The 24,826-nt window shown below is 41.0% G+C and overlaps 1 protein-coding gene across 1 annotated transcript in view; it reads right to left on the reverse strand.

The window, feature by feature from the left end:
- Window positions 1-1,316: 1,316 nt before the first annotated feature.
- The window catches only part of SNCAIP (synuclein alpha interacting protein), a 55,883-nt gene continuing 32,373 nt past the window's right edge, over window positions 1,317-24,826 (reverse strand). The window contains exons 8-12 of the mRNA XM_063129487.1: window positions 23,795-23,964; window positions 18,298-18,390; window positions 14,388-15,426; window positions 12,020-12,090; window positions 1,317-1,887 (exon numbers count right to left, since the gene is read on the reverse strand). Coding sequence (XP_062985557.1) covers window positions 1,803-1,887; window positions 12,020-12,090; window positions 14,388-15,426; window positions 18,298-18,390; window positions 23,795-23,964 — 1,458 coding nt within the window. The 3' untranslated portion in view covers window positions 1,317-1,802. The remainder of the gene's footprint in view (window positions 1,888-12,019; window positions 12,091-14,387; window positions 15,427-18,297; window positions 18,391-23,794; window positions 23,965-24,826) is intronic.

Here is a 24,826-nt window from a genome sequence, read left to right on the forward strand (position 1 = left end):
TCAACAGTTCAGAACTGACTCTTCACTTGTCTTTCATACACCATATCATGGTCATATTCATTCAAATCTTTGTTCACCTATTTCACACTCTCTAAAGCACAAATCTTCAATTTGTCTGTTACATGGACTTGGAGATGTTTGCGTTGTTATTCTGACAATATCTTTCAACAATCAGATAACTGGAAAGCATGTGTCTGATATTTTATTTCTTAAGCACATTTGACAGCATGGGGTCTTTGCTTTCTGATATATATAATCCAGATCACCTTGAGCATTTTGGTCATGTCAGTGATAGTATAACCCCAATACTAAATTACTTCTGAGGCCTGGGATCATAGTGATCTTGTGGATTCATAGTTCTGACTTCCACAGTGGCAGTTGCCACTAAGTTTTCATTCTTCCTCTTGGCCAGGTGAACATATGAATCTGCCTTATACCAAAGCACCATCTAACTCTGTATTTATGGTGTTGCTATTTGCATGACATGACAGCCCAGTTATTTAACCCATGGTGAGGCTGCAATGTGGCTGCTGTTTTGAATATGCAATCCCCACTCAGGGGTTGTCGTGTCGTGCAAACCTGGCGAGTGCTAAACAACCCTCACATAACCAATGATATATTTTAGGGGGTTAGCTCGCTGGGTTCGCACAACATGACAACCTCAGAGCGGGGATTGCACATGCAACCTGGTTCCCACTGGAAGAACAAAATGCAAAATGGGGAAGACTTAAAAAAGCCTTTAGGTCAGCTATACCTAATTACGCACTTTCAGGCTAAGTGGCCTGCTTCTGTTAAGCCACCAAATTGTATTTATATGTAGGAGTGGAAATGTAGCATCATTTCTGGCTAAAGTTCTGTCATTGTGTTCTCAGGTTGGTACTATGGGAACTGTGGAGCATGGGACCATCAAAGACCCATCGAGGTAAAAGGTATTGCAGTGTTGGGGCTATAACAGATCCAAATGTATTTAATGAAATCTCTCAGATTACTTTACACTCCAACTGAGAAACTAGCTTTTTAAAGACATCTTTATACCTGAACCTAAACATTGTTATGGCAAATGCTATTTATATTTCTCTCTATATTATTATTATTATTATTATTATTATTATTATTATTATTATGAGCCCCAATATTATTATGGAGAAATAGTTTTATATGGAACAGAAGATCACCTAAGTATAGTCTGCCTGCTGCAAATAACAAATGAAATTTTCATACTATGTTTTACAACTTGATTTGCTAACAAATGAAATAGGTCACAATGGATCATAGAAACAAATGAAGTAGAAGATACATCTGGTTATATTTGCACTGTGTTTTGGTTAACACTGGTTTATTTTCTTTTATACAAAAAATTAGAAATAGCAACAAAACATAGTTGATCAAGGAGAGGGTGGTAAGCCCTTGCCTTGGGCTCCATGAGAATCTGGGCAAACAAAGTCATTTTTGATTTTTTACAGACACAGGTTTTGAGAAAGGGAGATACAAGACATGTTACATTATATCCATGCAACAGGTAATGTACAAAATGGTGGTCATATGAACGTTTTGGAGGCTCCTTGCATTGCTATGTTTCCAAACCATGGCTTTTGTTCACCTATGCCTTAAAACAGTACACTTTACAAACAAGTGACGTAGACACATATATTATTATTTTTGTATATGGTCTAGCTGCTACAAATTTAAGGCAACCTAAGTTATTCTGCTGGTGAAAGTTACATATCATATAGTTAAGTTTTCAAGTCGGAAGATTTCAGGCCATGTTTGGAGGAAGACTGTGAGACCCCGTGAGATATGAGTCAAAGGAAGAATTCTTGCAACTCTGGTTCTTCAGAACAATTTTTGCTGTAAGACTGCAGGACTTGCCTGTTTGTGTTGTTATGCCTAAAAAGGGAAAACAGAACAAAACAATATCATGTTCATAATATAGATGCTCAGTGCTTTGATGTGTTTCACAACCTAACAATCACCATATTCAAGAAGCAGGAGTTGTGCAATCTCCTCTGAAGTGAGTTGGACTTGAACTGGCACTGGAGTTTGAAGATTATAGACAAGGAATCCTGATCATATGAAGAGGAAAAACCATCAGTCACTTATACTACTGTAGGGGTGGATGGATCAGTCAATCTCGGGGGGTGTCTTCACAGCACCAGGTTGGTGCCATGCCACGTCCCTCAGAAACCCCGTGGTTTCCCTTCCCCAGAGTTGCGTCAGGTAATCCTGACATCAAGGAGGTAGCACGGGTTTCTGGGTGGCCATCTGGGGACTGGAGCCACCTGTGCCCTCTTCCTGGTGGAGGACGAGCAATTGCAGGTTGACTTCCAACAGGCACTGCCCAGCCATGCCTCCGCTGTGACTCCGGAGTCAGCCTTGGTGGCTGTCTTGACATTCTCTTGCTCCAGAGAAAAAAGTTGGGGCAAGTTCTTGACTCCCACCCCCACAGCTTCAGCCGAAAGCCCTGGGGTGGGTATGCGATTGCAGCTGCATTGTATAATCAATGCTGCATCACCAAACACGTCCCAGGGTTTTCTGAGCATTTAGACAGCCCCTTGGTCTTGCTGAGATAGTCGGTTTTTTGAAACAAGCTTGCTTGGTCTCATTTCTGCAAGAGTTTGCTTTCTTTGTTTTTAATTCATATGGAAATCCAACACCTAGCAAATAGGATAGTGAAGACTTGCAAAAGGGCCATTTACTCACACGTAAGAACTTATGCTTGTGCGTTGAGCTGTTGGCCCTGTTCAGACAATATGCTAAGCCATGGTGGTTAAGCTTTTTGAACTATACATTAGTGTGACATGTGAAACATGACTTAGCATGACGTGTAAACCATTCCTAACCATGGTGCCTACATAAACACGGTTTAGCCACACCCACTAACCCTTTGCTGCAAAAGGGTTAGTGGCCTACCCATGCCTTAGCTTGTTGTCTGAAAAGGCCTGTTTTGTACTTTTGCCAATCGAGCCTCCATGTCCCACATCACAAACCATTTCGAACTGCCATGCTTTCAAAAACACCCTGCTGCATGCATGTATGTACTTTGGATTGTGGTGGTTACACTGTGTGGTGGTGCTGGTGATGGTGGTGGGGAAAATCCCAGTGCTTTAAGTAGAATTTGTGCAGAAACCAATGGGATGCGAACGGCCCTGTGAATTCCTTCTATCCCACCAATTCCCTTCTACAAGGGGTGGATCCGCCAATTCTCTTGCACAAGCAGGACCCACTGCTTATGCAAGGGAGATTTAGAACTTCCTAGAGAAAGCCCTGAAATGAGCAGAAACACTCATTTCTGGAAGCAGGCTGGGGAATGCTGGGAGTTGTAGATTTTTTTTCCTGTCTAAACATGCATAGATTGTGCCATAAGTGGAGCTAGCAGACCTTCCATTGCTGACATAAAACTGAGTGGGAGGTGTGTGTGTGGTGGTGGTGGTGGGAGGTTTGCTATATGTGTGTGTAGATAATAAGAACAAAATGTTCATAATATGTAGTCGTTCATCATTTTTGTCTCCTTATGCAGATGCTAATTGTAAACATATGGTTTTGTTTTTCATATCATAATATGGAAGATAGAAAGATTAGATTATTCAAATGCAACCTTTCATTTGTGAAACAACTATGTTCTTTTTGCAAAATCTCTTTCAGAACACTGACGTGAAGACTGAATGCAGCTTTAGTATTTCGGACATAGCTAGAACTAACTTGAAATTGTGTTGTGTTTCTTTTGCGGAGTGGAAAAATATGAAATCCCTTAAGCTTGTGTGAACTTCTTTATCTGTCCAACATTAGCAGCTCTTTCATGATACATTTTGCAAATTAAATCCATATAATAACTGAAAAATTGGATAGAAAACCATAGCAGATGACTTACAGTAAGTGCTTATTTGTATATTGTCTTAGCAGAAAGGAATGTATTGATATACTGAAAATGCCAGCAACACCACACAACCTCCAGCAATCCTGTCCCTTCTCAATGAATTGCCCATATTCTCTGATTAAACATAATGATAGTGGTATGATAAAAGAATGCCAGATGCAATTTGAGTTATTATTTTTTAAATAGTAGCTGTGCTAAAGTGCTTTGTGTGCTGAACAGAAAGCAGGACTCAGTTAGGGCTATGTATTCTTACATACGCCAATTGTTTTGTTCATCAAAGACAGTGTTAACAGGAAATTATTTTCCAGAGTAGCAGTTAGCGTAAGTCACTCCTCCCAGCTATCAAGGGCTTATCTACCCATACCTTGAAAGCACATCTACCACTGCCTGTATTTTGAACACCCACACATAAATCAAGACAAGCAGGGGTTGGAAGGCACACATGGCTATATGTGCAACATCTGTGTAATATCACTGACCTGTATGTGCTGGGCACAGACAGTAGTCCCTCCATCTTCTCTCTCCCAAGTAGCAAACAAGCTAGGTGTATTCAATAAGCTAGGTGTATTCAAATGTGGATTTAAAATACTTTCCCTAGCATTCCCTGGTGCTTTGTAAAGATTAATCTAATGCCAGCATCTGACCCCTACAGAGATCAAGTGATGTAACAAAACCCTCGCTGATTATGTATTAGGGTTTTGCCCCATCTCCCAAATGCCTAAAGGTCTCTGGCAGCTTGATTTCCAACACAACCAGTTTTCCAACACAGAGATTAATGCCCATGTTAAAACAAACAAACAAACCCAACATGTGAAGTGGCCTTAAGTTTTCCTAGTCTAGCAAAATGCTTAGTGTGATCTGCATAGTACTTATGGCTATACTGTCTTTTTATGGGAATTACGCCATTAATGCAGTAGAATCACCTACATTCTTCTGAATACAAGTTAAGTCAGGGTCAAAACAGATGATATGTTAAATGCATGACTGCGTTTAATGTGTCTGCTTTTCCCTTTAAAAATAGCACAAATGGCAGCTTCCCTCCTTGGGTGAACAGCTGGGGGGGATTTTTGTTAACAGTTTGAGGAGGGGGGAGGTTAACCCCTTCCTCCATGCTCTGTGGTCTTGGTCCTGATGCCCCAACCTGGTGGCTATTTTTAAAGGGGGGGGAAACATGTTAAATGAAGTTTGGCATTTAACACATCAACTCTTTGGTTCTCAACTGTAGTAGTCAATACTCATTGACTCTATGACCACAAGTCATTACTGCCCCTCACAATTTATATTTTAATTGTCAGATTGCAAGATGTAAACCCCATTAAAGTCCTTTGTTAACAGTACACTTTGAAGATCAACACCAAACAGTCCAGGTCCCAGAGTTGCCACACAGATCCAAGTGATTGTTCATCTAATAAACAATATGTTTATTGTAAACATTTGTCTATGTTTGTTAGAGACCCAATAGAGAATCTGTGCAATACTTAAAGTCTAATGGTCCAAACCAAACAAGCTCAGAAGTGAGTTACTGTAGATCTAATAGGAGTTGATTAAGATTTCAGAAAAAGGTTTTTATCTCTGGAATATGCTAATTTGCTCTGCTTTTGAATAGAGCCCAAGCAAACTAGAAGCAAAATGCAATACTTTGCCCAGTTCTATATCGACTAGCATTACTCAGAACCTCTTATTGTCAGATTTGCTGAATTTGACATAATCATCAGCAGAAAGCTGGCTTTTGTCTACAAAATACTGCATAGATACCACAGCTATTGCCGATCCTGCATTTAAGAAAGATTGTGGTACTCCAGTTGCTGACTCTTCATGGTGACCTAAGTTGAGAGGGTGTCTCTGCTTAAATGTATTCTGTGTGGCAAAAATTTGCTTGCTGTTATTCCAAGCCATATCATAGCAAACTCACATACCACAGTTATGGAATAATAGTTGCAAGCACATTTGTAATTATGTTGAATCTTTTCTGCATTCAAGAAAATAGAAGTCTTTCCAATGAATTCATATAAAAGTAGTATAAAGTAAAATCTGTTCTGTGATTTTCTCCTCCAAAATTTACCCTCTAAGGTGTGAGACATAAATTACATATCGAGGATGCAAGCCAAACTTCCCATGAGCTTAGTTCTACTCACAGGATTCTCTGCTGCCAGAACAGGGAAAAAAAAGGGGGGGGAGGTTTTTTCTTTCGTTTACCACTTCTTCCTTCCTCCTGCAGCTCCCAGCATCACCTTCCACAGTTTTGAAGGGTCCCCAAATCTCTGGATTAGCTTTTAGAGGGGGCACAGAGAGAGGTGCAGGAGGAATCAGACAACCCTTACTCCTTCCCTTTCTCCAGCAAGAGCCTCCAGGGGATCTGAGTCCCTTCTGCAAATGGAATAACCCTTTCATTTGCAGAAGGGCATATCTGGATCCAACACAACTTGTGTTCAATGCTTGTCACCAAACAACAGACAAACATCTATTTCTCATTGGTGAACCCAAGATATTTTCAGATTACCTATCCCCACTACGCTTGGTTCGCAATGGCTCCCAGGAAAGGACAGCGAATAAGTTGAGAGGGTACAAAAGCTGCTTCCCACTTCAGACAGTGGGATCACCAGTGTCTGCACCAGCCATTAAATCCGGGCTGTTTTCATGTGGGTCCCTGTGCATCCGTATGGTATCGAGATATCGGGAACCGTGGAAAACCTGATGTTTCCCATGGTCCCAAGAGCATCCCGTGGACCGCGGAAAGTGTGGCCACTGCTCCTGCCTCTTTCTTTCCTTCCCATGTGTAGCAGGGCTCTGAAAATGAGCACAGAGCTATATGCAGAGGCTCCGTGCCCATGGGGGATGGGGGGGGGGAGAGCAGGTTCAGGGTTTTTTTTACTTACTTTTTGTTGGAGCACAATTGTGCTCTGTCTCCCCTGTTAAAAAATAAAATAAAATGGCAGTCGCGACGTCCCTCTTTCGTTCTGGGACGTTGTGCTGCCGTTTGGATGCTGGGGGAGGATCGTGGAAGCAGGTAAGTCTGCGATCCTCCCCCCTCCCCCCTCTACACCCTTAGGTATAGACATGCCCTTAGTCTCCACTCTGATTGTGTCCTTGAATAATCCCCTTTATTTATTTCATAAAAGTTAAAGACTCTCATATACAGTAAAAGGTTACCATTGTATTCTATGAGGTAGTGGCAGGGGAGGAAAAAAGAAAAAAGTAGAATGCAAAACCCACGAAGGAGAAGTGCAAAATGCACCACTGCACATCATAACAATATATAAGTCATCTCTGTTCTACCTGTAATAATATTGCTTTCATTTCAAGTTAATAAAAATAGGATATAGCTAGGCTGTATGAAGATGTCTGTTGCAAGAAGGATTCTGCTATCCACTTATTTCTGGAAATATAGAAACTTTAGTAGTTTCCTAAAATGCCATGGCAATGAGAACAATGAGAGAGCTTCGGCTATTGGGCGGTATAAAAATGTAATAAATAAATAAATAAATAAATAACAACATGTATTGGTCCATATAGTTCCACGCATGTTCCATTGTCGAGCGATTACAAAGGTCTCTGCGTTCTTGTCATCTGAATAAACTTTTGGTAATAAAAAAAGCTGTATTGGGGACAGAGAAAACTACTATTGCTGTGAATAAATTACCATACTGCTTCTTACAGATAAGGCAAATATGTTCTCACTTTAATGCACTACATGCTTCGCAATAACTTAATCCATGGGAAACGAATATTTCACTGGCAATAGATGGCTAACATAATTGCAAACATTTGGTTGGCACTGTTTCTGATAAAAACAGACCTGTCCTTTCAAAATGAAAAGAAAAGAAAAGTTCTTAACAAATGAAACAGACTGTATGCTCATCAAAGAAATATAGTGAATTTTAACAGGGCACTAGGAATGTTAATTGTTTTACCACTATCAAACTGTAGCAAATTAGGAAATAAATAATGAACAGGATTTTGGGATGCTACTGAGATTTTAACACTGCTGCCACCACCCCCTAGTTTATTAAAAGACACTGCCCCCACCTTCACAAGCATGGGAGGGAAGCACATTGCTCTTATTCTCTGCACTATGAAGAAATCGTTGCACAGTGGAGCCCTCCTTCCCTAAAACACAGCTTTTCAGTGCTGAGTAAAACATACTTCTGGGGTTGGGGGTAGAACTAACGTCATCAATGACAAAGGCTTGTAACCTGCCTCTCTCCAGTCTCCCCTGCTTGTGGTTGTATAAAAGGGAATGGGAAGGAACTAATGCAAGAGATCTCTATTTTGATAAACTGGAGATGTGCAGCTGTGCAACGGCAAAGGAAAGAATGAAAGTTCCTTGTTCGCAACTCCAGAAATGTGCAGTTCCAAAGGGAAAATGTTCCTAAAGGAGGGGTGGGGGGGGGAGAATGGGAACACAGACAATGGCTGAATAGAGGAAAATGGGGTGATAAGGGGGAAATGGCTCAATTTTCCTTGAGGAAGCAAAAAACCCCAATACTCCTGGATGCAGTCTGAAGGCTCGCTAAGGCGTCATCTACACCAAGCAGGATATTACACTATGAAAGTGGTATATAAAAGGCAGGAGCCACGCTACTGCTATACAGCAGTATTGAAGTGAACTGACAACCGTTGGGGCCCATTGACACATACCATATACTGCTTTCATACCACCATATCTTGCTTGGAGTGGCTCCCGCCTTTTATATACCGCTTTCATACCACTTTCATAGTGCAATATCCTGCTTGGTGTAGATGAGGCCTAAGAGAGCACCCTACCACCCCAATTTTGCTGCATTCCAGCAAATTGTCACTGAGTTATAACTTCCTACCCGTATTTACTCCAAACATCAGAGAAGCTAAATAACATGCCAGAGAAGTGAATAACGCAGGAATAAGGAAGCACATAATTACAGCTCTCAGTGGGACTGTAATTCCATTGCGAGCTGTAAGGAAAGGGCTAGGAAAGAAGTGATGGGAGGAAAGGGGCAGCCCCACCCTCTTGACCACGTCATGGCCAGGCCCCAGGCATGCCCAGGCTTTAATACGGAGGAACAGGAGCACATTGCAGAGGAGCCGCTTTAACTAAAAAGAACGCAGTAAAACGACTCTGCGATACTATGACTTTTCGAGGAGGAAGCAACTGGTTGGGTGCACACTGACCACGACATCATGTGCCAATGCACCCAAGCCGCAGGTAAACCCCTGTGAAGACAGCCCCTCTGAGGATATAAGGAACACTAGCTGATTCAAACTCCCATGGCCTTTTACATTTAGTTACTTGTTACATTTCTCACTTGCCCAATAACTAATGTTTCCTGGGTGGATTACAAACAGTTTAAAAAACTAATAATCTAAAAACCCATAGAAATTATAAGTTATATTTTGTCCCTGTGTTCTGTACCAAGAGCTAACACTGCTTTTACCACAAGGCACCAGCAAGCATACTTCTTAACTGTAGCTGAATAATAGGTCATATGGAAGCTACCAGGACAAAATTATTTACCCCCAGGGAAAATGCTGCAAACCATGATGTGCGCAGAAGCCCTATCTAAAAACTGATCTGTACTAATGTGGGGTCTGAAATCTGTAATCCAAATAGTTGTATGGAACTGAAACAAATTTTTAATCACAGAGCCTGCAATACGTATTGCTAATGGCATTTTGATTGAAATCTGCTGTTTAAAGTATTATCATCACTGGTTTATTATTGCTTATTGTTTTGCCATAAATTCCTAAAAATATATATTTGTTGCCAATGGACAAGAATCAAGAGAACCATAGGATTGGTAAATGTGTCCAACCCAATGTACCAGATTATCTTTAATCTCTCTCACACTGACCTATGGCTAAATCTCTCTGTTGATAGATTTCCCTAACGTTACATGCATCCTAGGCCCTTGTCATCTCAAATGCTAAAAGTGTTATAGGAAGAAGGGTGATTCCTTACAATGTTTTGAATTTATAGAACAAACTTATAGCTTCTGATTTATAATGTTTGATTTCATGTATGAGTATACGAAAACTCAGAATTCAGTTCTTCCCTAGTTGCATAACTAACAGCATAATCCTATATATATCTACTGAGAAGTAAGTCACATTGGGTTAAATAGGGCTTACTTCCAAGTAAGTGGGCATAAGACTGAAACCTAAATATTTGAATTACATATATTGGATTGTATCCAGGCTTAGCCATGAAATCACTGGGACAAGTTTGTCATGACTAACTTAAGCCCCATTGATTTTAAAGGAGTTACTCAAAGCTTGACAAAAACTGGATACAAACCAATAAATGTTCTTTTAAATAAGTGCCATAGATTTCTAAAAAACCCACTTTGTTAGGGATCTTAGAGATTGCCTTCGGAGGCCCATTTCAGACATAGCAACAAAACATGATTTATTGTTATGTGCACAAATAGCAATGAGCTGCATGTTAGTATGCTCCTCCTTCCATTTGTGTGTGACAGGAGGAGATTTATCACAAGGGGGGAAATCATGATTGCTTGCCATCTCTTCTCCGCCTGGGCATTTGTCCCTCATTACTTCCTCGTTTGAAAGAGGAAGCAAACAATGTGCATGCGGCCCATTCAGTGGGCCGTTTTGATCATGCTGCTTCTCTTGCACACAGCAGGAGATAGCAGCAACTTCCATCTTTAAAAATAGGTTGGACTTACTGGGGTGTGTTTTTATGGCATGAAGAAGGCTAGAAAGGTTGGGAGGCATGCAGGGGGCAGACAATGTTATGAGAGGGGCCTGTGAAAATCCGTGAGTGCCCAGTAACAAGCATGCAATAAAACGCTCATCTGATGGAGCTCTCAAAGCCAAGTTAGGCACAAAACATCTGTTGTTCCCAGTTAGGAACAAAAAATCCTTTGTTATAGCGTATAAACACTACAAATAGTGGTACACTCAAACCAGTTTGTTAACAAAGCAGGTTACCCAAGCTTCTTAACAATCTGGTTTGCAGAGTTCAAACGCAGCAACAAAGTGCAGATTGCACCTAATCAGAGACAGAAGCGCTACAGCTCTTTCTTTCATGCTTGAATGGGAGTGGGAGCATAAGCCTGAGGCTTGTGCTGGCTCATGCGTGTTGTTATGTGTGAATCACAATTAAGTCGTCAAGAGTAGAAATAATAGAACACCCTTCAAAAAGTGAAGAAACATGTTAGTATGCACCTTCAGTAACATCATTTGAATTGTGATGAATATTCAGTTTTCATATGTGTTGCAAGAAAAATCCTATTAATGCAGATACCAGAATACAACTTTAATTTCAAAGTTTGTAATTGAAGATTTAATAACGAACACTTATCTGTTAACAACAGATAAGTAAAAACCTGCACTTTTAATTTGGAAATGTGGGGTTAGAGCTCAATGGAGTTCTGCTGGCATTGGACGAAGGGACTAGGGCACCCGTTTACACAGATTTCAGCTTCATGCAGCGACCTACTGAAATGCTGCTCTGAAGGACTGCATGGCCCTTCAGAACAGCATGAGAAGTGGCACTGAGGGCTGCCGAGGGAATCGGTGGTGGTGGTGGTGGGGACATTTCATCCCCCCCTTCCTACTGGATCCTGATTCCCTCCACAAGGTCACTTCTGTTTGCAGAGATACATGCCTGGATACAAACTATTATGTTTACATTCATGTAAGGGGTAAAAAAATTCACTTTGCTTAACACTACATTTAAATTAGAAAACTAAAGCAGGAGCTGAAAACCAGAGTGAGAAGGACATGAGCAAATGGAGAACGGGGGCACATTGTCTCTTCTGACCGTAAGTAGAGTTTGACTTGGCATACTCATAAAGCGGAAATTTAATTTCCATTCTCATCTGGTGTTTGACTTTCATTCAACAGACTATCCGATGCCAAACTGAACTAAAATGCATTTTTGGATTTATGAGCACTAGTGCTTTTTATGCACACTTTGTGCTGAAGCCATTAAACTAGTTCAGTTATGGATATTTGCAAAGGCTTGTAACAGAGATTTGTTTACCTTTTTTTCTTCTCCCCACTAGATCAAAATTTCATTTTCTTTTACAGTTGTCATCAATCGTTTCATTAGTTTAAGCTGCAAACAATTATAAGCTGCACATGCAAAGAGGGGATGATAAAAAAGTAATAGGGAAGCCAACATTTTCGCTTTACATCAGCACATACCATGCATAGTTACACAGGCGGTCTTCAATCAGCATGCTAGTGGAAAAACTGATGCAGCTGGAGTGAGGAGCCTGGGGAAGTGCAATGCATAAATCAGTTGAAAGACCATGCAACAAGCTTCTCACATGCATCATTACAGCTTATCAGTAAAAGCCTTGACAATCCTTATGCCAAAATACAGCTCCTCAGTGGATGCCTACGTAGAGTTCTACATGCAGCTCCCATTGCCATCTGTAGGGCAGGGATGGGCCTACAGCTTACAGGATCCCTCATCGTTGGCTATGTTGGTTAGGGCTGATAGGAGTTAGGGCTGATAGCAGGCCAAAACATCTGGATGGGCACAAGTTGCCCACTGCTGTTCTAAGGACTAGGGAATACCTTTCGTTCACATTAGGCATTCTCCTACCATAGAAGGTAGGCCAAGGCCCCTTGGATTGTGTCCATAAGCCTCGTTAGGTAAAAGGAAAAGTAGTATTGATGTCTGGCACTGGCTCACATCTGTAAATCAGTATGAAACTATATATTTTTGCATGAGTGTGATGTCTAAAAAGCATGTCAATGTGGCAAGCATTTTAAAGGAAGGAAGAATGCTCCATCCACGCAATGAGTAGTGGTGAAAGTGGGCAGAAACAGGCAGCTGAAACAAACATTAAAAACATATGTATTCCTTGCCAACACAAATGTTGAAAGAGAAAGATTTGCACTGGCATGTGAAAAATCACCCCAATCCTGTGGTGAGCTATTACCACAGAATAACAGCTGCTAGTTGGAGCTTTTAGGTAAGGAGGTTAGAAATGAACACCTTGCTTGGATCCCTATGTGGTTTTAGAAAAAGTATTAGTATTTACATGGGGCTAAATCCAACATTGCATGAGTGAACTTCCCTCATGCAACAAGACCGGGGTCAAAGTCAAAGGTAGGCATGGTCAGGCACCTACCAAGGGTCTGCACTCTAGCAGGGACCCACTGACAGGGGTCCTACTGTTCACCATTCCAACCTGCTTGTTCACCTGCCTTTTGCTCTGGCCCAGTCAATAGTGGTGATTAGAAGGATGAGCCATAGATGCCACTGGCTACTTGCTCACTTGCTCTCTTGTCTGTCAAACGAGCAAGTGGTAGCAAGAATGAAAAAGAGGATGAGCAACAGCATCTGGTAACAATGGAGGTGAGATAGTAGACTCACTGAGTCCTGTTCATGTAAATGTCACACGGGATCCCAGGAGCAGGCAGGGATGACCCCAGGATGATCCCGGGATAAACCTTAGATCTAGCTTAGGCCTGAGAGAGTGGCTTATCCAACGGAACTCAAAAACCTGGAGCTGCCACAGAACAGGAGTTTCCCTGACCCTCCTCCTTCCTGTACCCACCCCCCAAATCTGCTCTAGAGGGTCCTCCAAACCTCTGGACCAGATTTGGGACATGTGTGGAGGCTGCAGAGAAGCAATTTTGTTCTGCGAATGGTTTCCATTTTGTTGGCGTAAAGACAGCACTGGATGCAACCCATAGATTCTAATTTCATAATCTGGACCTTGTTTTGGGATTAGCCCTTAAACTGTTGCTGTAGCCCTTACATGATAAGAAAAAAATGTTATGGCTATGCCTTCCCAACTGTATTGTTACAATGTGATTCACAATAAAATATATATTTGAGTGAGGTCTGTCTGGTGCTAATATTGTCATCTTTTCGGTGCCAGTTGGAGATTCTACTCCCAGGCATTTGACAGTATATGATGGTGCATTAGGTTTTTTTTAAATCGGGTATTGGTCGTTTTATTGTTAACTGCTTTTAACTTGTTTTCAAACTGTTTAAAATTCTTAAATGTTAAAGGTTTAAATTGCATTTCAGTGTGTTATGAACTGCCCAGAGAGCTTTAGCTATTGGGCAGTATAGTAATATAATAAATGAATGAACTTTATTTGTGTTTTATTCCTTTTTTGAATCAAGCATCCAACCAGAAATACGGGAGATGTTCCTCAAAAGGCGTAAGTACAACGTGGCATAGCAGAACTCCTGGCTGACATTACCTATGTGGATAACAGACCATAAGATGGCTTAACTGTTACCCTACCACCCATGCAGGGAGGAATTCACCTCAGGGTCAACGTGGATTGCTTTCGGGATTGGATGCATGGAACGAACACATCTGTGTTCCACCAGACATCTTCATGTTATGCTCTTCCAGTAATTTATTTTATTGCCTCCTTCCAGATATCCCCCCATTAGCCCTTCCCTGCCCTAAGTCCTCCCAATAGCAATGTGTTGACATTTGTTTAATGGGGTTGTAGTTATTTTAAGCAAAGACCATTTGAGGAAGAATGATCATTAATGAAAACACCAAAAGACCCCCTCTGCCCTATAATCACTCACTGGTTTATTTTTTCCTTTTGTAGAAGTTGCTGAATTTCCCTTGCTATCTGTGGCTTTCCTTCCTAATGAGGTAAAGGGTGATGAGGTCTTGCTTAGGCTTGTTTGATAGTTATTATTATTGTTCTGGTTGCCACTCAGCGTCTCCATTATGGATCGAAATGTTCCAAACGGTCGCTTCTGCTGGTCCCCAGTTTCAGCACTGGGAGGAGGTCGCTGAAGCACCTTGCTCCGCTCTTTGTCCCTTTCCCCATTTAAACCAACCTCTGTTTGCTCCACCTGTACCACGGGCTCCTCAAAAGTCACTCTGAGTTTTAAATTCTGGGCAGTTCTGCGCTTTGAAGATGGAGATTTGAGCGCGCTCTTGGGACTCGTGGCGACTTTGTGGGCATCAGGGCCAGACTGACAGTTATCACCCAAAACCTGGCTCTGAGATACAGTCCCAGCCTGATACTGGGATTCGTTGTCAGGATCACTACTTTCAGAAGTGGGAGAAGGGCTGTGGCCATCATCCACGGATTTTGAAGCTTTCATTCCAAAAGGGAACCTGCGCCCCGATGCCAAAGTGTGCCTCTTAATCATTAGGTGCAAATTCTCAGTGTTTTCAACATTTTCCACAATGGGCTGTGGCCTTGGCTTATCCATTCTTTTCACAGGGGTGTTCTTCTGGTCTTCAGAATTATTTGAATCTGTATCAGACTCACTGAGGGATCGCTGCATTAGATGCTTCAGCCTTGCTAACTTCAACTCCTTCTTCTCCAGGGGGATCTTCTTTACGTTCTTGGAGGCATGAACATCCTGAAATTCTAACGACAGCTTTTCCTGCATGCAGACATTCTCAGAGATTTCTTTCCCCAGCAGCTGCCGCAGGATTTTATCAGAGTCCTCGTCTTTCATCTTGGGCCGGTTGTGGTGTGGAGTTCCCGCACTGCCAAGAATCTGAATCCCATCATGGGTGTTCAATTTACTTTTGGGTAGAGTCGAGTCATCTGTATCAGATGGTTTCCACTGAGGTTTGCCAGAAGTGGGTGATGATGGCGAACTTCAATGGGGAAAGAAAGAGAGAAAAGTTCAGTACAGGAGACCACAATCAAAATTATACAGATAGAAAGTGCAACACTGATGTTTCCATTGCATATGTTTATCTGAGCATCCTACTGCATTCTTCTTGACCCTTGACCCAACTGGAATATATTATGGAGTCACACAATTGACTCCACAGTTAAGAATTTAAATCTTTTTCCAAGCTAAGCTTGATCTGTGATTTCCTTTCTTTGCTAATCCCCATAGAAGAAATTTCTCTTAAAGATTTACAATAGATATTGCTAGAAGGGTTTCTGGGAATAGCTTAAGGAAATCTGGAATACTAGAATAAACATGGATCTTTTACAAAAAAACAAAATCCTGTTTCAGTATAATGTTTAAATAAAACCTGAAATTTTGTTTCCTAATAAACAGGAGTTTTGACTTTGTGGTGATAATAATTTTAAAAAAGATCTCTGCCCTAGAAATATACAATCTAAATTTTGACACCAGAAAAAGCAACAGAGGCAGGGAAGAGGGAGGGGGAGAGGGACAGACCAAGATAACAGGACTACTGTAGGAGTAAGATTGCACACCTGTACTGTAGAAGCCATTTATGCCTACCAATGCAGTTCATTTCTAGTGCAATCCTATGCTTATCTATTACTGCACTGGCTATCTACTAGCTACCAAGAAAGTACAAGATCTTGCTGTTGGCATATAAATTCCTAAACAGCTTGGGGCCAGGTTACATACATAGCAGATCGCCTTCCCAATACAGAACTGTGCAATGATTAAGATCATCGGAGAAAGACTTGCTGGTTGTACCATGACCTGCAGATCGCCATCTTGCAGCAACCAGGAAGTAGGCCTTCTCCATGGTGGCACCCACCTTATGAAATAACCTCCCCCCTCTTCCCCCTGGTTTGGTATTTCAGAGACACCAATTAAAGCATGCTTTAGGAGCCAATTAAAGACCCATTTCTTTACCCAGGCCTTCTCTGGGTAAGTGTGCTGCCCTGTTTGTTTGTAATTATGGTATTTTATTGGTTTAAATTGATTTTAATGTTTTTATTAATGTTTTACATAAATGTCCTAACAATTATTATTTATTTTAATTGTATTTTAATATGCATCATAATTTTGATGTATTAATTTTCTTACAATTTTCTTACAAACTGCTTAGAGATATTTTAAAATATTGTCAGTGGTTTCTAAATCTATTAAATAAATAAATAAAGCTCCACTCTAAATGGGACATTATCCGTAAATGTCAGCATTCGATTCCAGCTCAACAATGAACTTATTGGATGGCTTAAGCCACTATTGCTCAGCCTCAGATCCCACCTCATCTGTAATATAACAATGCTGTAATATATTTAAAATATAATGATATAAGGTTTTTGCAAGGATTACTGAGATAAATTATGAGAAGCGCTTTGATCACTTAGGACAACCTTCCCCAATTTGGCACCCTCCAGATGTCTTGGACTACAATTCCCAGCATTCCTAACCATTGCACATGCTGGCTGGGGCTGTGGATGATGGGAGTTGAAAACATCTTGAAAGCCCCAGTTTGGGGAAAGCTGACTTAGGAAAAATAGTATATAAGTATTAAGTGATGATGTGTAGTTTTTGCAGACTTTGAGCATCATCAGACAGGGGTGGGGGGAAATCGCAGTTCCCTGCTGTCACTTCTCTGCCCCCGCTCCTGTCCCACCATACTTTCCCAGAGAAGAAAGATGAAGTAAACAAAGAACACATGGCCCATTCAGGAGGCATTTTTATCGTGCTGCGATTCCTGTACACAGCAGGAAATGGCGGCATACTCTGTTTCCCCCCAAAAAGTTGGATTAGAAGGGGTCCATTTTGTGATGGAAAAAAGGCAAGAAGGAGTGGGAGGCATGCAGGAGGCAGACGCCATCGTGTAAAGGATGTGCAAAAAAACAAAATGTGAGTGGGCAGTAGAGAGCGTGTGATAAAACGCTCATCTGATGAATCCCTTTGTTGAAATCAATGGATCCTTTGTCTGAAAAAAATAAGCCAGATCTTACATTCTTAATAGAAACTGCATTCTATGTATGTAAAAGGGGATCTCTACTGCTCTGCGGTTGGAATCCTGCACTGCATTACTCATATTTCCAAGCACTGGGATGGAAGCAAGTATAAGGTACAATGGATTGCTCGTCTTAGTCCAAAGTCTGCGGGGTCCATGTTCTGCACAGTGTATTAAGTAAATTAATTTCCATGCCTCTTATCAGTAAGTTATATTTAAATCTTTATCCAAATATTCTGGCCCAACTCGCATGGGGAGTCTGTAGCAGGGACAGAGATGACAGCTGTTCCTTAGCCAATGAGTATTTTTCTCTCGTGCAATGCTTATTTAGCTGAAGTGAGGTAACCTCTTCTGGGGTTAAATCATTGAAATATGCAATTATCTGCTTTTGGTGCTATTTATATTAGATAGTGAAGACAAATCATCTTTAAATCATAAGGACAGTGGCCCGCCTACCTGGCAAGCCTATTTTGTCAGCAAAAGACTTTATAAATTACTGGGAGTATAAGATTTCTATGGGCCACCATAAGGTCAGGTTTTAGAAGTTCACAAGATGTTTCCTGTGATGGCTATGAGTCATCTAAAGGTTCCACAATAAACCACATTGGTAAAATGTAGGATAGTAATTTCACTTAAACTCGCAAAGTCCAGTTACAGTAGTCACTCCTGCCCAATTAAAAAGATATGGATTTCTGTTATCTGACCTTTTCCTTTGTATTCTTTTACAAAGTGAATGACTGGATCTTTAGCTGGAGCATGACCTCCCCATGCAATAACCACAAAAACAGCCCAGTTCAAACTACATTGGAATTCCATTCCTATATGCCTAGTTACCTTGGGGATGTTGCCAGCGAGTTGCCCTCTGATCTCTGACTTTCTAGAAGCTGCTGGAGTTGGTTCTGTAATGTCACACGTTCTACTGTCTGCCTGTAAGGAAATATTAAATTGTTAAACCCCTTCTTTTTTTCTAAAAGAAAAGCTGTCAGTGGATGTGCTAAGGGTGAAATGATAGTTTTCACTCAACATCACTTTGAGAAGAAAGCCTCTGTTCATTTATAATTTAAGAGTTGCACACACAGAGCGCATACAAATTACTAAAATGCACAAAGGAGGTCTCTGTTCTGCAAATTGCTTCTAATCCCGGTGGGAACACTGTGATCACTCTATTGTACCTTCTGAAAGCTGCCTGCCTTGTATAAATTATTTATTACTAGTAGTGACTCTGGCTTAAGTTGCAAGATTAGAATCCTAAGGAGCAGTTTGCTGGAGCTGTGGGACTCACAACAATTAGCTTACCGATGTCCAATTAAAACTGAACTCACAGCAAATTTGGAACTAGTTCCCTGTGACTCTCTCTTGCCTGTAACTAGGGAGGAAAGTTGACTCAAGGTGCCTCTGTTTCCCCTGGAGTATGTTGGTTTGGTAAAGTGCAGGTACAGTTCGTCAATATTCATCAATATTCACTTGGAAAGCCAAATAGAACAGAAATCCCCAAACATTTTGGGCCAGTAGGCACACACTCACAAAATCGCTACCAGTCATAAAACATCCATTTCCTAGAAGGCAAACTCATGAGACTGAAATAAAAGCCCAAGAACCTGAATATAAGGCAGAGCTGGGGTCTAAGTCTGAGCTCCAAAACCACTCTTTGGAACCCACAGTTTTCTCTTCCAGCACTCATTTGATAGAAGACAAACTGATGAGGCTCAAAGACAAGTGACTTGGCCAAAAAATTTAGTAAAAGACAGAAGGGCTTCAGGGCTGGCCTGTGACTTGGCCAAAAAACTAAGTAAAAGGCAGAAGTGGAGTCTGAACTCCAAATGCCAAATCACTTATTTGCCCCCATAAAGCACACACACACAAAAAAACCCATTTCACAGAAGGCAAGCTGGTGATGATCAGATAAACGCACACAGGCAAAACAACAACAACGCAAAACAAATGAACAAAAACAGGCAACACATACACACACACAAACACTCAGTAAAGAACCAAAACAAATAAACAAAGCATCTAACAAAAGAAAATGGTCCAAATGTTGGGGACCCCAGAAATAGATGCCAAGTCTGAGCTTGGGGCAGTGCTTATAGAGCAGAGCTTAAGGTGAAGAGCAGTGTATTTTATAATAAAAGATGAAGAATACAAAGTTCCTTTGCATGCACAGGCATGTCAGAGTATCAGTGATACCCATAATTCTCTGTTTAGGCTCTAGCGATTTCCACATTTATAATGAAACGGTCAAACTTTCACTTTTCATTGGCTAGAATCTCTTCTGGTTTTTATCCTTCATTCAACACTTTTTTTTTTTTTTTTTTTTAAAAAAGTAACCCCCCTTTGAGTTCTGAGGCTAGGAAATGAGTTGCAATATGCTCCACTTCAGGGCTGGCCTGAGACTTTTCTGCCTGAGGCAAAGGTCAAAATTACACATACAGAAGCTGATCAGAGTGATAGTTGAATCTTACTTCAAGCCTGGCAATGAGACAGTAGTGTCCCCCAGCACAACCGACGAGAGCAATGTTCTACATCTACTTCAGTCATAACCACTTGAGGAGACAGAACAGAGTATCCTAAGATACATTGACTGGATGATATACTGCCTGCCATGAATTTGTCTCATCCCCCTTCAAAAGCCATCTTGGCAGAGCAATCCTGACACTCAGATCTGCTGGCTGTGTGGGGTTAGAACAGGGAGGAGATACGCTCCCACCAGCAGAAACGAGCTCAGTTCTGCCTATGGAAATCTCTGCTGGCAGTATTCCTTACACCAACTGCCGGCGGTAGTTGGTGTAAGGTCCCCAAAATGGTTCATGTGTTTCCCTAATTCTGTGCCTGCTCTTTTCAGGATCTTCCAAGTTTGCAGTTGTACATGTATGATTTCAACCTATACATAAAAAAACTGCTACTTTCAGGCATTATACATTAACCTATTTGTTAGTAACTACATCGAGGGGAGCAAAAACAATCAAGAATCTCGTGGCACCTTCAAGACTTAACAGATTTATTGTAACCTAAAACTTTATGGAACAGAGTTCACTTCATCAGCTACAGCTCTTCTGATTAAGTCAACTCTAGTCCATGAAAGTTTCAGCCACAATAAATCTGTTAGTCTTTAAGGTGCCATAAAAATCTTTGTTTATATTTAAAAAAATATTTCTAGTGCTGTGGATAGCAGTTCCTATCCTGCTTGCCCTCTAGATGGGTTTAGAGGCAGTATCCTTGTTCTTCTGCATATAGGCTAGATCTACACTAAGCAGGATATAGCACTATGAAAGCGGTCTATAAGAGGCAGGAGCCACACTACTGCTTTATAGCAGTATTAAAGTGCACTGACAACTATACCCCTTTCATAATGCAATATCCTGCTTGGTGTGGCTCCTGCCTCTTATATACCACTTTCATAGTGCTATATCTTGCTTGATGTAGATATGACCATAGATTCTAGGGGGCAAAGATGGGCATGTTGTTGACTGACTGTAGGCTCATCTACACCAAAGAAGGATATTCCACCATGAAAGCAGTAAGAAAGCGGTATATAAAAGGCAGGAGCCACACTGCTGCTTTATAGTGGTATTGAAGTGCACTGGCAACTGTTGGGCCCCTTGACACATCTACACCAAGCAGGATATAACACTATGAAAGTGATATGAAAGTGGTATATGGTATGTTTCATGGGCTCCAACAGTTGTCAGTGCACTTCAATACCGCTATAAAGCAGTAGTGTGGCTCCTGCCTTTTATATACCGCTTTCATAGTGGAATATCCTCCTTGTGGGCTTCCCAGAAGCTGAACACAGGTGTGATCCAGCAGACCTCTTCTTAAGTTCTCATTAGATAATTTCTGTATTATAAAAAACTTTTATATTGTCATTTTTGAAGTGTGGTAAGTACTTTGCCGTGAATATACAGTATGGTTTAGGTAACTACTGCTCTCATCAGCTTTCTGAGCTGCACAACGCATGGCAAACGAAGAAGTGTCATTCTTAACGATCATGGTGTTCCCCCAACACTGATATTATCTCCGTAAAAGCATTGTGTGGGTCCCTATATTAGCAGTGGGTAGGAAATCAACAGCTCTTTTCCGCTGTTAACTCTGCCTCTCAGAGTTTCTTTCCTCCCTCTCATTAAGTCCTGGCTAATGTTTATCTTTGTAAGGATAAATTTCCCCAGCAGTGATTCCCCCTGGCCCAAGCAGTCCCCTTTTAAGGCCATATGGCACTGCCAGTGATCATGTACAGGCACCTCCTCATTACTGCTTTCACTTTCAAAATGACTTCCTTGAAAAGCAGAACAAAACTGACAGCACAAGTCCAGCTGTGGGATATTTAAGTGGATAATTTCCTGGCTCAAGGACATGAGATTATTAACTCACTTCTCAATTCTAGAGCTGCAGAACTGACAAATTTAGAGCCAGGGAATAGCCACATGACTTCAGCCTGCATGCAGACTGTATTTGATGTAGTCACAAAGAGCAAATGCTCATATTGGCATAGTAAAGGATCTGGAAAAAGCAAAATATTTTAGGTGGGACACCAATATGCTGTTTTGTAGAAACCAGATGTACTGTATAAAGATCTTCCCTTCCTTCAATTTTCCCTCTTCCTTCCTCTCGCCTACACATTTCCTTATGCTATTTTAAATATCACTCCTACAATCTGTCAGCATTGGCTTGTAGTACAAAAAACTAAAGACTCCCTTTCGCAGGTTTGGACCAATTATTCCCATTTGTTATTCCTGGCTGCTGCTGGTCTACCTGTTTCACTCTCCCTTTTCCATTTGCCTCCTCATGTTCACAAGGAGCCAGGAATCAAAGCTGTTTCCAATGCAAATGAGTACTGCATTAGGTACATTTATATGAGGGCAGCTGGATGTACCTCTGCAGCAAGTGAAGTATAAATGTCACACAAAACATCACATTATAGATTTTAACACTGGGGGGTAGTATCCAGTGCAACACTGCTGCTAATGTAAATTATATTGCGCTGGTATAAATGAGCTCTAGCACAATGGCAGTAGCGCTTGCTGGCATGATGGGTTTCCCTGGAAAACAAGCACAAGTGGCGCTGTGCTAAGTGCAATATAATTTGCATTAGCGGTAACTTTGTATTGAATACTGCCCTATATAGTTCTTCTATTATGATGGGAGTGTTGTCTTAAAGTGCAACAGGGATATTAAATGGAAGGGAAAAGTCACCGCAAGAAACTATTTGTCTAGTAATCACAGTGCCAGACCATACAATGCATATATACAAGTACATATATTCATCTCCCCTTTTGGAGTTTGCCAAACAAATCACTTTGAATAGGTCGTATATAGACAGGACAAGGGACAGGATGGGCCACTTCTCCAAGACCAACACGGATCCTCTTTTTCCAGCAGCAGCTGCCCCTGCTGTTTGGGTATCTGGCTGCAGCAGGTACTCTACCCACTGGTTTCTTAGACTCATCAGTCTAAGAAACTGTTTCTCAAAAAGCAGCAAAAGCCAGACCTGAAGAACCGGCCTATACCACTTCCCTCCTTGGGAAAGTAAGTGAACAGGAAAGAGTAGGAGGATTCAGGGCAAGAGGAAGGGAGTTGTAGCAACTCTCTAATCATATAAATTAACAAGTGTTGAATCTGCATGTTTGAGTATAATTGCAGATTATATGGAAAGAACTGAAAAACAGAAATGGATGTTACAAAGAGAACTACAGGATAGCGGTTATTCATGAAATGTAAATGTTTTATATGTATATTATGTGCCATGTCAGAAGAAAGGAGATGGTGAACTAAGCACAGAGATAAACAAATATTTGATGTATAAATGGATATAGAGGGAGAAAGAAATGCTTCTAATAACTACTATTGTACAGGCAATATTATAATGAATGTGATACATTTACAAAAGTCCCATGGCCCTGTTGCAAACAGTTGTTCTCTTGTACAATTTACATTTATTTCAACAGGCCTCACACAGGTGACATTCCTGGAGGATGTCTTCCTTCCCCAGGGCAACTGAATGCTCAGATCTACTTTACAGTGTATGCAGGAAATGTGTTTTCAACATGCCCACCAGGTGTCACAAGGAGAACATAACGTGATGTTTGAAGAGGAAATATGCAACACATAGGAGTCATGCAATGGGCTAAAGTTCTTAATTGTGTCGCCACTGCTTGTTTCCTGGGCACATTTTCTATTCAAACGTTAAACTGTTTACCACATGGACATGTTGACAGAACATTTGCCACATGAAGCTTGATAAAAGAAACATTGAGAAAAATAAAAATAAACCACTGTTTTGAGAACAAACCAAGGAAGACAGCTAGAGTTCCCACCATTATAAATGGAAACTTACTCTTTCAGTTGCTTTGTTAACTTCACAACCTGGGATGCCAATGACATGCATGTCTCCACTACAACCAAGTAACGTGAACACATCGTATGTCCATGCCGCTCAGCACTTTGGGAAGGCTTCTCTCCAGCATGGTTTTGCATAGTGACATTTGCTCCATATTCCACTAGAGTCTAAAAATATGTATATTAATAGCAATATTATCCTGAGAAGCACTAGGTTCAATACAGATAGAATTCATACATGCTCCTGGTATGAATTTAGCCATACATGCAATCATCATCTGAAGCCCTCCTCAAGTACCTCTTCCAAGGGAGGTTCGGAGGATGGCAACAAAAGAGATGGCTTTCTTGGTGGTGACCCCATGTTTGTGGAACACTCTCCCCAGTAAGGTCCACCTGGCACCAACATTGTCATGTTTTTGGCACTAGTTTAACACTTTCCTCTACTCCCAGGCATTTTACAGCATATGATATGGCTTTTTAATGGGTCCCAAGAGGACTACCATCTTAGCAGTTTTCTTGAGTTATTGGGCTGATAATTTTTGTAAACAGAACACTGGACTTGGTGGAACACTGATCTGATCCAGCAAAACAATTCGTATGTTCTCCAGCTATCATTTTTTTTATAACAATGGTGCCTTCAAGCTGATTATATTTGTATACTTTGTCATGGATTGACATGGATATAGGAGCTTAACTTTCATTTTTCTACCATCATAATCTTTTATTTCATCTAGTAAACAAATTTCACTGTATTAGGCCACCACAGTGAAATCTTGATTCACTCCTAGTTGAGATAGTATTGATCATGTGATAGGCTTAGCACTTGATGACCATGATGCCATGGAAGGATACTTCAATAGCTCTTCCACAACACTAATATTGCAATCCAAACATACTTACCTTGGAGTAAGTCCCACTGAACTCAATGGGACTTACTTCTCAGTAGACACATAAAGGATTGCATGTGTAGTTAAACAAATTGTTGCAATTGTAAAATAAAATAGCTGAATGAAATCTACTTTATAGGGAC

The sequence above is a fragment of the Elgaria multicarinata genome, chromosome 6 (assembly GCF_023053635.1).
Source record: "Elgaria multicarinata webbii isolate HBS135686 ecotype San Diego chromosome 6, rElgMul1.1.pri, whole genome shotgun sequence".
NCBI classification, from domain to species: Eukaryota; Metazoa; Chordata; class Lepidosauria; order Squamata; family Anguidae; genus Elgaria; species Elgaria multicarinata.